Raw genomic sequence first — 12,883 nt, 5'->3', positions numbered from 1 at the left:
ATTACGTCACCGACATCCACCTGGCCAACTCCCTTCGGGCCTACGGGATCAGAGAATATACCGGAACCCAGCAGCTCTGGTTTCCAGATCGGTTGCATGAGATGAATGAATACCCTCCGAGGACTCAGCTTCATCTAGTCTTTTGTTCATGTGAACGTGTACGAAGCGAATGACTAGGGCCACCAACGCCACTAGGAATGCTATCGCAGCGGTTGCGCTTCCTCCTGGAATGTACCGAGGCCCTGAAGAGGATGGCCACATATAACTGCCATAGATTGAAGCGGTATTTCCAATCATATTTGCAATCGCGATTGATGCAGACCGTTTGACCAGCGGCCGGGGGAAGGAATTGGCGACCCAGGCGATGATAATTTGATATGCAGACACCGCTCCCATAGGCATCCTTATGATCGTCAGCCATGTAAAGAACATAATCATAGGTGACTTACAGGAACATGGCGAAGAACTTGGCTCCGATGTTTGTTGTCACAGTGGCAATCACACCTCCTACCACACTGACCATCATCAAACAGATGATATGTAGGCTGCGATCGTTGGTTTTGCCAGATGTCCAGGTCACCAGCAGTGAGACAAGGAATGTTGCGATCCATACAGGTGCGGTGATTAGAAGGGTTTCAACTTTGCCATATCCGAGCGTCTGCACAATAGTCGGGAAGAAGTATTGGAAGTTTTGCGACAAGAGCGAGACATGCTGCAGCAAAATGAAAAGATAGATGCGCTTGTCCGCAAACACCAGCCCTAGGGCTTCCTTGATACTGGTTGAGCCGACCTCGTCGGCTTCTCCTGCATCATGCATTAGACGCCACTGCGCATATGCTTGTTCCTGTTCGTCTAACCAGGGAGTCGAAGCTGGGTAATTTGGAAGAAAGACCCTACAGAAAGTCAGCCTAAGGGTAGAAGCTAGGTACCAACTATAGATAAGACTCACGTAGCGAGCACGGATATTCCCACGGTGATAACTCCCTCGATGATGAATAGCCATCTCCACCCGGCGATTCCATGCGCGCCGTCAAGATTGCCTAGCACGCCTGCTCCGATAAGACCACCGAAAGCATTGGCCAACGAGCTGCCAGAATAAAACCATGCAATACGATGACTCAACTAAGCGAGTAGGTTAGATATGGTCCTTCGCCACTGTGGAGGGGCCGCGGAATCACCTCCTGTCGGGTATACCAACTCGACCTATACAAACTAAATCAGCATCTTCCTACTCGCCGCTCTCCTTGCTTGACCCACATTAGCATGACGGCACCTGGAAAAAAAGGCGCTTCGACAAATCCAAGGAAGAACCGTGTCGCAATGAGTCCAGAAAACGACTGAATGGCTGCCTGGCAAGCGGAAATCATACCCCTATGGAACGAATTAAGCACCCCAAAGCTTGTTAATCTTATTGAAATATACCATACCAGATGGCCATTGCGATACCCAGAAACAGTGAAGGTCGAACACGAGTTAGGACCAGATTGGATGGAAGTTGCATCAGTAGATAACCGACAAACAAAATACTCGTGGCAAGATTGTAATCGGTTCCTTCCATGCCGAGGTCTTCTTCAAGTGTACCAAGACGAGCCTGTGATAAATTGCTAAAAGAAACTGCTATTAGGGCTCAATATCCTATATAGCTTCTGTAACCAGTGGCACCTACTTTCTGTCCAGGAAGTTTAACAGATACATGAGAACAAGAAAGGGCAAAAGGTGCCAGTCAACCTTGCGAAGAAGACGTTGGGTCATACTTCGATGCCATTCTGGACTTTTGGAAGCATAAGCATGGTAGAGAGCATCCTGTTCCAGGACAAGGCCCTTATCAGATATTTCTTGTTCCTCTGCTGGCTTTGTCATAATTTTTCGTTCGTTATAAGACTCGACTTGTACTCAAAACGAGAAGCACTACACTGTGTAGGGTTTAGCGGAGGCCACACAGGTTATAAAGAAGTTGTTGGGTAGCGCATTGTACGTGACTGATCAAGCGGATCGGCGCAACTCCGGGAATTGACCAGGTACCCCAGGAATAAGGTAGAGAAACCAATAGCGACTTTGAAAAATAGCCTGAGCTGGGACATTTGCCTTGTCTCATTGGGTATAAAAGGGAAATTGTTTTTGACCCCAACGCGGGGAAGCAAGTCAGCTCGGGGTAGCTTATCCCGAGTGTCCCCCAAATAGCCGAATATTCATTATCTCCATCCTTTAAAGGAGTCTGGTCTTGATTGTTAGCCACTGAATTATCTTGCAACTTGACATACAACTTGCTTCCCGCATGGCCCACGAGTCGAAAGAGGTTGCAGCCATTTATGCGACATTTATGTGTTTCATGTCGACAGCCCAAGAAGGGTGATACTGCATAAAGAAAATATTTGATAGCCGTTCTCTTCTCAGTTACTAGTAGCTAGCTCATTTCAACACATGGTTTCTTGAACAGGTTATGATGCCTTTGCTCGTTCTATGTGTATGTTTCCGCGTTCCGAGGTTTTCTCTTTCCTAACCCCCTTACTATCTTTGCAATTTAATCATTTAGATAGTTTCCATCCATACTCATACTCGTCTCGGCGAAAAGAAAAAGATTTCCAAATCATATCCAAAGAGCACTAGTAAGTGCATATGACAAACATGAAAAACACTCTATTTTTCTTCCCAGCCGAATCTTGTTTAGACTAAATAGCCATCCTACTCCGATGTCGGTATTACCAAGCCCAACTCAACGGGGTCAGACCGACAATTCCAAACCAAGCGATTTGAAGTCAAATCACACTGTGATGTAACACGCATCAACCTTGCAAATGAGGTATTTGGATTTAGTTGGTCCAGCTCGATTCAGACAAACTCGGAATTGTCGTATCCTATGGAACCGAGCACTGATAGTGATAACCTAAGCGTTCGCAATCAACTGGTGCGAATCACCGTTGCAATTTCCTGTGCGGTTTGATTTGATACTATATCTGACTGGGTATTTGGACACGGTATTCGACAAATTCTAGTTAACTAGTTAACTAGTTACGTTAACGTATTTCACTACCGAGTCGGCCACACCACCGAGTCGGCCACCCCACCCAAAACGCGTCAATTAATTTTAACCCTTTATCTTCAACCACCCACTATGCCACCAATTCGCTCCCAAACCTCTAGAAATTCAACAGAGCAAGAGGGTAGGATTCTTTTAGCCATTCAGGCTTTTAAGAATAAAGAAATCTCTTCTATTCGTGAAGTGGCGCGCCGATTTAACGTACCACGTTCAACTCTCTAAGACAGACTACGCGGTCTTCAACACCGCGCGATTTCTCGCGCAAATTCGCATAAATTAACAGAGGTTGAGGAGGAATCTCTTCGAAAATGGATTCTCTCTATGGATTCTCGTGGAGTAGCCCCCCGCCATGCTACTGTACGAGAAATGGCGAATCTTCTCCTCGAACAGCGTGGAACTACCCCGGTTCTTTCGGTCGGCGAAAATTAGGTTATGAAGTTCGTTAAAAGAAACCCTCTTCTTTTATCCCGGTTCTCGAGACGTTATAATTACGATCGCGCGAAATGCGAAGACCTAAAAATCATTCGAGAGTGGTTCGATCTTGTTTAAAAAATAATCCTTTAATTTAGAATCGACCCTAATGACGTTTATAACTTCGACGAGACTGGTTTCACGATGGGGTTAATCGCTACGGCGAAGGTGATCACGAGGAGTGAACTCTCTAGTCGGCGCTCAGTTTTATAACCTGGAAATCGTGAATGGGTGACTACTATTGAGTGTACGAATGCTTCGGGGTGGGCCCTCCCTCCGTGTGTGATTTTTAAAGGTAAAGTCTTCCTCGAATCTTGGTTCGACGGCCTTCCAGATGACTGGCGGTTTAAAGTTAGTCCGAATGGATGGACCTCCGATGAAATTGGACTTCGGTGGCTCGAAAGGCTCTTTATTCCGACGACTTCTTTACGTACGAAGGGGAGGTATCGACTTCTAGTACTCGACGGTCACGGAAGCCATTTAACCCTAAAGTTCGATAAAATATGCGAGAAAAATCATATTATACCGATCTGTATGCCTCCGCACTCCTCTCATCTTTTACAGCCTCTTAATATCGGTTATTTTGCGGTGTTAAAACGATCATATGGTCGGCTAGTTAAGATAAAAATGTGGAATGGGATTAACCATATCGATAAACTTGACTTCCTCGAAGCATACCCCCTCGCACGAATTGAAGCCTTTAAATCAGAGACTATTAAAAATAGCTTCGGAGCAGCTGGCTTAGTACCTTTTACACCCGACCGAGTGATCTCGAAGCTAAATATTCGTCTTCGAACACCGACCCCCCCCCTCCGAGCCGGGGGAGCGAATCGAGTCGGAATTTTACACTAAAAACACCAGCTACAGAGAAAGAACTACGTCGACAGGCTTCGTTAATCAAAGCTTTACTTCGTACAAGATCTCGAAGTCCGCCTAGCCCGTCAGATCGTGCATTAAACCAGCTTGTGAAGGGCTTCCGTCTTACAATGCAAGGTGCTATCTTACTGGCGAAAGAAAACAAGGAATTACGCGCTGAAAATGAGAAGAAGAAGCAAAAGCGCACCCGATCTAGAAGGCATATACCTTCCGAAGAAGGCCTCTCAGTTCAAGAAGCCTCTACTTTAATTTTACAGACGGGGGAAGCAGTTGAACCACCTCCCCCCAGCGCCAATATACAGGGAGAATCGGCTATTCGGCCACGTACGCGCCCCCCCGGGGGTGTGGAATATGCAGGTTGCCAGGGCATAGAAGAGAAACCTGTCCAGATAGACCGATTAGTTAGTTGAATTAATTTAATGGCGTTTTCGTTGAAATAATTGCAATTAAAATTCATAAGTTAGATTGGGTGGCCGACTCGGTGGTGTGGCCGACTCGGTAGTGAAATACGTTAACTAACGTATTCCACTACCGAGCGGCCACTACCCCCGAGTGGCCATCTCTAAAACACGTAGTAAATGCGATAAATTACAGCTTAATATCTCAACAACGGTAGTCTATATAGAGCTTTCCTTATAACATAATATTTTTTAGGTGATATCTAGTCTCTTTAGAGAGTTTCGAGAAATTTGATGGGTCGGTGACTGAGATATATCTATTTCTAGATTTTGGTAACGTAATTTTCGGTAATTTTTGAAATGATAGTAATATAGTCTTCTAATCTTTTTGAAAATCAATACATGCTACTAGAAATGCTTATCGATACCTATCCACTAATAGTGAAAATTAAGTTAACTTATAGTTGTTGAAATAATCTATCGCATTTACTATGTGTCTTGGAGATGGCCACTCGGGGGTAGTGGCCACCCCACCCAAAACGCGTCAATTAATTTAATCCCTTCTTCTTCAACCACCCACTATGCCACCAATTCGCTCTCAAAGCTCGAAAAATTCAATTGAGCAAGAGGGTAGGCTTTTATTAGCTATCCAGGCTTTTAAAAATGGAGATATCAGTAATATTACTCTCGCTGCTCGCACTTTCAATGTGCCGCGTTCAACTCTCCGCCGCCGCCTTAGCGGCGTCCAAGACCGCGCGACTTCTCGCGCTAATTCGCATAAATTGACAGAACTTGAAGAGGAATCTCTTGAAAAATGGATTATCTCTATGGATTCTCGTGGAGCAGCCCCCGGCCCTCTTCCGTACGAGAAATGGCGGATCTTCTTCTTCAACAACGTGGAACTACCCCGGTTCTTTCGGTCGGCGAAAATTGGGTTACGAAATTCGTGAAACGACATCCTCTCCTCTCCTCCCGATTCTCGAAACGGTATAATTACGAGCGTGCGAAATGCGAAGACCCTAAAATCATTGGGGAGTGGTTTAATCTGGTTCAAAAGACGATCCTTCAATTTGGAATCGACCCCGATGACGTTTATAACTTTGACGAGACCGGTTTCGCGTTAGGATTAACCGCGACCGCGAAGGTTATTACGAGAAGTGATATAACCGGTCGGCGTAAGACTTTACAACCTGGAACTCGCGAGTGGGTGACAGTAATTGAATGTACGGGTGCTTCTGGCTGGGTGCTTCCTCCGTGTGTGATTTTTAAAGGCAAAGTCTTCCTCGAATCTTGGTTTAAAAGCGTCCCGAATGACTGGCGCTTTGAAGTAAGCCCTAACGGTTGGACTTCGGATGAAATTAGACTTCGTTGGCTCGAAAAGCTCTTTATTCCTTCGACTTCTTCGCGTACGAAGGGGAGGTATCGGCTTCTAGTACTCGACGGTCACGGAAGCCATTTAACACCGAAGTTCGACGAAATCTGCGAATAAAATGGTATTATACCAATTTGTATGCCTCCGCATTCCTCTCACCTTTTACAACCTCTCGATATCGGCTGTTTTGCGGTACTAAAACGTGCGTACGGTCGGTTTGTTGAATTCAAAATGCGGAGTGGGATAAATCATGTCGATAAACTTGACTTCCTCGAAGCATACCCACTTATACGAATTGAAGCTTTTAAATCAGAGACTATTAAAAATAGCTTCGGAGCAGCTGGTTTAATACCTTTTGCACCCGATCGAGTGATTTTAAAGCTTGATATTCGTCTTCGAACCCCGACCCCCCCTCCGAGCCGGGGTAGTGATTGGGACCCAAAAACCCCTTCGAACTACGTCCAATTACAAAAACAAGCTTCGTTAATTAAAGCATTGCTTCGTATAAGATCAAGGAGCCCTCTAAGTCCTCTCAATTCCGCTATAAACCAGGTTTTAAAGGCGTGCCAGATCACTATGCAATCCGCCGCACTTCTTGAGAAAGAAGTAAGCGATTTACGCGCCGCCAACGAGAAGCAGAAGCAAAAGCGCACTCGATCCCGAAGGCAGATACCCGCCGAAGAAGGCCTCTCAGTTCAAGAAGCATCTGCATTAATTATGCAGCAACTGGAAGCAACTGAAGCACCTTCCCCCGCCGCCGGCATACCTAGAGAATCGGGTTTACAACCACGTACAAAGCCCCCCCGGGGATGTGGAATATGCAGATTGCCAGGGCATAGAAGAGAAACATGTCCAGATAGACCAATTAGTTAGTTGAATTAATTTAATGGAGTTTTGGTTGAGAAAAATGCATTTAAATTTAATATGTAGGGTTGGGGTGGCCACTCGGTGGTTGTGGCCACTCGGTGGTGAAATACGTTAGTTAATAGTTAGTTAGTTAGTTATTGTACAAATTGATGCCTGGCTGCCTTAGTGCCTCTTTAGGAAGATGTCAGTTAATGCCTGAGGCAACTTTTATATTTGCTGACGTCACGATATGCAATCTGACTTGGATTATGGACTAGATCCACCCTGGAAAGATCGAGATCATCAATATGACTTCAGATGTGACCTTATCAATGAGAAAGCCAATAAAGATCCACCAGAAATGAGCTCTGCGGGGGCGACTCACATTTAGGATGATCGAATTCGGCAATGACGATAGCATTCCATGCTAAAGCGAATCATTATTCCAGGAAGGGCTAAGAATCATACAAAATGCGGAGTAGATCGTAATAGATTTTTGATTAGAGAGACCTGGTTTCCTATAAAAAGCTGGTCCATCTGGAGTTGCTTCAATTCCCAACCAACGTCTCTACAACTTATCTACATCTCTACAACCTCTCTACATCTCTACAACCTCTCTACATTTTACTATCACTATTTCATAATGGACAAAGTCCAAGGACTCGCTTCCAAGATCGGAGGTGGCAAGGGCCAAGAAATCATTGACAAGGGTGAGCTTCAGTGTCGATAATCGCTTAGCATTGAACTTCAACAAGCTAACGGCATCAGGTATTGGTGCCGTGGAGAAGAAGTTCAGCGGTGGTGACGGCGGTGGTGACCCCGCGAAGAAGCTTACTGATACAGGCCGTGAGCAGTTGGAGAAGAATGCGTATGATTTCCTAGACCTTGACCGAGCAAAGGCAGCGCTGATTCCATTTACAGAAAGGGCATCCCCGACAAGTTCTCTCACTAAAACACTAAAACATGAAGACTGGCTGTTCTACCTTAGCACAAGACCTATGAAATGCTTAGGCAAATGATAATGAACATATTACCAGAATAACAATGACTAAATGATGGCCAATATGGTATCGAATTTCAAAAAGCGAGAGTTGAATATTGAGGTGTAGTGGAAGACCGTCATTATCGCTGCAAGTTGGACAAGAACCCACCCAGCCCTGCCCCTAGGCCTCGACGGGTGTACATGGTGTTCGCTCGACACAGCTGGAGCTGAGCGTTGATGCGTTCGTTCGCTGCTGAGTCAGTCCTGCGCATATTCGCTATCAGGCGCTCATAGTACTTCTGGGCTGGTTCATATTCTTTAGCATTGAAGTGTAAATTGGCCAGCAGCTCCAGTGTGGCTTGCGTCTCGGGGTTGTCTTTGCCTTTGCGATGTTCGACCCAGTTCAAATATCGTATCAACCAGGGGAACGCTTCCGCGGCACGATTGTTGGTGAGGTAACCTGACGCATAGCCGTTTTGCAGAGCGTACATGACGCCAATATTGCCCACGATATCCATCGTCAACGGATGATCGTGCCCTAATGCTTCCTCTGCACTGGCCAGAGCCCGGCGTAGCGTCTCCGAGGCCTCCATGCTCTGCTGCATAAAGCTTTGTGCTCGGCCGTGGAGAGAGAGAGCACGGATGGTAGACGGGTGTCCATGACCCAAGGCAGTCCGAAGCTCTTGGTAGACTTGTAACAACATCTCCAAGGCCTGTTGTACATCGGGCTGAAAACGCATAACAATCAGGGTAGTTGCGTTCCCAGATTGGTTGCTAATGATATACTCCAGCCCGTCCAACACAGATCCGAATACACGGATGTGGGTTTCTCCAAGCAGACGTTTTAGGCTGTCTGTCAGCTTTTCTGCAGTCATGACAGCATTTTCCCGGCGACCAAGCGCATTGTAAGTCATCCCCAATCGGCGCCGGGTGTCACAGGTGTCCAAATGGTCTTCGCCGATAGTCATTTGCTGACGGGCCAACACGTTGGCGCAGACTGACTCCGCCTCCTGATACATGCCCTGCTGGCACAATACCTCTGCCGCCAAGCTTTCCGTCTTCATTGCCAGAGGATGCTTTGCCCCAAAGACGCGTTGGGCATTTTCGGAAACCCAATGACACCATTCACTTGCTTTCTCCAAGTAGTTGGTCTCCAGTTCCACTTCAGCTAGATTGTATGCCACTGACAGTGTACTGAAATGATCGGGACCAAGGCTACGCAAATGCTCCTGGAAAATCTCATATTCGACGGTTCGGGCTTCGTCCCATCGAGCCCGATTTTTGAGTTCTGCAGAGCGAACAGATCGCGGGTCATTATCCAGAGCATTGAACATCACTCCTGTAACCCTCTGCGCTGGAGATGGGCGACCCTGGCCTTGGTATGGGGTACTACTATTCGAATGCATGCGAGGTGGTACTGGTGGTGGAGATGAAGCAGACAAAGGCACTGATTGTGGAATGAAGCCTTGCTCGGACAAAAGCGCCTGATCGACCAGCTGTTTGATGTTTCCTTTGATCAAACGATACATAGGACCCCGAGCGCCCACCTTGCACATCTGCGAATGGTCTGCGTCGAGCTTGAGTTGGGTTTCGCGTAAACCGGACAACCCGAGAACCGCGGACTCCTCATCAACCACAAGCTTATCAATATTAGCTTAGGACCAGTGTGACCACGGAAGCCGCTTACATGACTGATAGACGCTGGTCCAACTCCCCCTATTTGCACCTCTTTCCCTTCAATGAAGCTAACAACACGATAATCTTCAAGTTGATGTCGGAACCGATCTGTCATTTGGCGCGTGAAAAGTGAATTGTGCTCCAGGCAGTCGAGAAGGTCATTGCTAGCGTGGCCTTTGGACACAAAGCGGGCCACTCGAGCTGCGATTTTCCCCAGTTCCACAGCCTTTGCGCCACGATGAGGTGTCCCAAAAAACACGAGACCAGAAGTTGCCGAACGAATAGAAGTATATTTTGGATCTTCTTTGGCATTGAGAAGTGCCTATTATCAAATCCGTTAGGCAGTCCCCCCCCCAAAAAGGGATTATGTCTGACCTGTTTGATCACCAACCCTCCTAAGCTATGTCCAATAAATATCACTTTTGGTGGAACAGAGCCCTATGCAAGTTAGTGATCCATTCAAATCTCTAAAGCATGGGAACATACTCACCATCTGGGGACCACGTTCCATATCCAACAAATTCAATAGAGTATTCGCGTGGTCCTTGATGCTTGCCGTTGACATGGTCTGTGGATGAGTGATATTTGAATTGTATCCGTAGACAAAGACGCGCGCGTATGGAATGTCCTCAGCTAGGAAATCCCTCGGCCAGAACTTGCCATTGCTATGCGTCCATGTCTGGAAAGGATGATCGTTTCGACCACTTGGGTTCAGGCCATGTACGAAGACAAAACTGAAGAACTCTTAGAATGTTTCTTTGGGTAGATCAAAGCTTACATACTCGACCTTATGCGATTCAAGAGGAGAAAAGACCTCCTGCAAAAATGGAAACTCATACTCCCCCGCGTCCTAGAATTTGTTTAGAGTGCCATGACATAGGTATAGATAGAACCCAGGCCTTACCATTCTAAATACCGAAGCGCTACCGTGAAAGAGCTATTTGGAAAGGTCAATAAATGGTCGTTGGGTTCAAAACGGAAGAAAAAGAGAGGGATAAAAGTGAATAACACGAGGCTGACAGGCTAAGGATGCTCCTCACCTGATAGGCAGTGCTTGGCGTATATGAAGACATTGGAAGTAAAAGGTAATTAGACTAGATGGAACCAATCAAATTAAAAGATCGATTTCGGTAAAAATTGCCTTGTGCAGATTACTTCGTACGTGGCTTTGCCTCTATTGGCCGTGATAGAAGACGCTGTCAGCGGGGCTATCCGGCGAGATGCATCACACCTGAGCACACACATGGGATTGGTGGAGTGTTTCAAGGCTTGGTAATGAGGGAAGCAATCATTTCCATTTTACGCGCGATGTTGATCTTGATCTCGCTCAGCCCCCTCTCCCTTCGAGGCCAAGTTTTGTAAGCATGGGGCATAAAACAGGGTTCCGTGCCATGCCCCATTTGCAGTTCGTGATGCAACCAACATCCACAATAACAAAACAGCACCACTGAAGGCCTTCGTAGTCAAGTTAGCATCATTTTGGAGGACATAAAATGAGAAAGCTCGGTGGACATACGGTACCGAGAACTTTAAAGAACATGATGTCCATTTCAATGCCCAGTTGCATCGTGTTGGCGGCATACACCCCAAGCGGGAAGGTAAATCCCCACCAACCCATATTAAAAGGAAAGGGAGACCTGTATAGAACGGTAGCTAGGGCGAACACGAGCCAAATCAAGCCGAAGCTCCACATGAGCAGGGATATAAAGACGCCTAAGACGTATGCCATCTGGCCCGTGATAGGGTCCAGGAATTGGGAATCCTGTAATAGCACGCGTGCTACTTTTCCGATATAAAGGATGCTACCAGCATATTAGCTAGAGTCTCCGGGAAAATCAAAAAATATGCTCACCCGAACCCACCAAAGCCAAGAGGCCCCAGGGGTAGAAAACAGCTCACAACTATTTCCCTCGGTGGAAGCTTATGCACTGCAAGCCGCTGATAATAGATTACCAACACCGCAATTGCCAACGGAGTGCCCATACCCCAGAGAATGAACGAGACGAGAAGCGTTCCTAGCGCATGTGGTTTGTCTGGTAAGATAATAGCAACTTCTGCGCCAGCACCCGCCGCCACAATAGTTGCTGCGATTGGCAATAATTGAATTGCAGTTATCCTGTCTAGGGAGGTGATGTAGCGCTGAGATATCCTAATCAGATGTCAGTATCCCAAACATTGGTAACATTGGTTTTTGCAGGACTGTATACTGACAAGATGAAGGACATAGACAGAGTCACAGAAGCCGCAGCTACCACATCTATCATCCATAAAACCCATACAACTGTTTTGGCCCATTCTCCCCAGACGGGCACGCAAACGAACACCCACATCTCGATGAGGGTCGCAAACCCCATTGGGATTGTCGCCAAAAACAGTGAATTGATGGGATCCTGGATCATCACGTTCCATATTTCAGGATATAAGGTGTATCGGAGAACAGATGTAACGGAAGCTAGAATAAAGAACACGATATTGAGTAGGAAGAAGACAATCGACAAGTAATATAGCACTGGAGCATCAAAAGGGACCGATATCATCAACACTGAAACAATGCCAGTGCCCATAGTGATTGCAAACCATCTGTACCTAAAAGTCAGCACCTACATGTAGTCTCTAAAAAGGGAAGAACATACGACGGACTGAAATTTCGCACGATGCGTCTCCATCCTACATTGTATTTCACCGGATCTTCGGCACGTAGCTTAAGTGATTTCGCCATGGGAAATGAAATTCACAAAGTGCTGAGAATAGTCTTGATGAGCAGAAAATGGGATTTTGTAGATGGACGGCTGGGGCACCAGTCCACCAGTCGGCCGAGTGCGGCTTATCTTCATACTATATATTATTCAGTCTTTAAATCGAGTCTAGAACCATGAGATATAAATCATAAACCCACCATAAATTAGTGCCGTCTAAGATAGTAGAAGAGATAATTTACTCTGAGTCTGGATTATGGCAGGCTTTGGGGTCCATCGCGCCAACCAGGGGCTTTGCTGACAGAAGGCTAACCAGCTGCCATCAACATTTATACATACATGTATGTAGTCTCTTAAAGACCTAGAAATCGCTCGTATCAAAGGTGCCCTGGTAATAATACTTGGGGAGAGATAGCCGTTATATTATAGATAGCCTACAAAGGTCCCTCTAAGCGGCCCTAGAAAGATAATAACAAAGTGGGTATGATGCCGCGCTAGAATTTCTCCACGGAATGTACGAGCGATTTA

At 46.3% G+C, this 12,883-nt stretch overlaps 3 protein-coding genes across 3 annotated transcripts; 1 reads left to right on the top strand and 2 right to left on the bottom strand.

Moving 5' to 3' along the window:
- Positions 1 to 48: 48 nt before the first annotated feature.
- Positions 49 to 1,860, bottom strand: N7447_008028 (putative MFS transporter; the record flags this gene model as incomplete). The annotated part of the gene is made up of 6 exons (XM_057232290.1): positions 49 to 403; positions 450 to 893; positions 950 to 1,122; positions 1,233 to 1,371; positions 1,428 to 1,604; positions 1,667 to 1,860. The coding sequence occupies 6 exons, from the start codon at positions 1,858 to 1,860 to the stop codon at positions 49 to 51; spliced, it is 1,482 nt and encodes a 493-aa protein (XP_057081832.1).
- Positions 1,861 to 7,643: 5,783 nt separating this feature from the next.
- Positions 7,644 to 7,952, top strand: N7447_008027 (uncharacterized protein; the record flags this gene model as incomplete). The annotated part of the gene is made up of 3 exons (XM_057232289.1): positions 7,644 to 7,710; positions 7,769 to 7,868; positions 7,922 to 7,952. The coding sequence occupies 3 exons, from the start codon at positions 7,644 to 7,646 to the stop codon at positions 7,950 to 7,952; spliced, it is 198 nt and encodes a 65-aa protein (XP_057081831.1).
- Positions 7,953 to 8,122: 170 nt separating this feature from the next.
- N7447_008026 (LipA and NB-ARC domain protein) lies at positions 8,123 to 12,378 on the bottom strand (the record flags this gene model as incomplete). Its single annotated transcript, XM_057232288.1, has 9 exons — positions 8,123 to 9,622; positions 9,670 to 9,981; positions 10,035 to 10,097; positions 10,150 to 10,393; positions 10,963 to 11,114; positions 11,176 to 11,461; positions 11,512 to 11,808; positions 11,871 to 12,239; positions 12,293 to 12,378. 9 exons carry the CDS (start codon positions 12,376 to 12,378, stop codon positions 8,123 to 8,125), a joined length of 3,309 nt encoding a protein of 1,102 aa, XP_057081830.1.
- Between the last annotated feature and the right edge of the window lie 505 nt (positions 12,379 to 12,883).

The sequence above is a fragment of the Penicillium robsamsonii genome (assembly GCF_028829455.1).
Source record: "Penicillium robsamsonii strain IBT 29466 chromosome Unknown utg000005l_segment0_segment0, whole genome shotgun sequence".
In the NCBI taxonomy this organism is placed as follows: Eukaryota; Fungi; Ascomycota; class Eurotiomycetes; order Eurotiales; family Aspergillaceae; genus Penicillium; species Penicillium robsamsonii.
The sequence above is the reverse complement of the archived record's forward strand: the minus strand, read 5'-3'. Positions and strand labels throughout refer to the sequence as shown.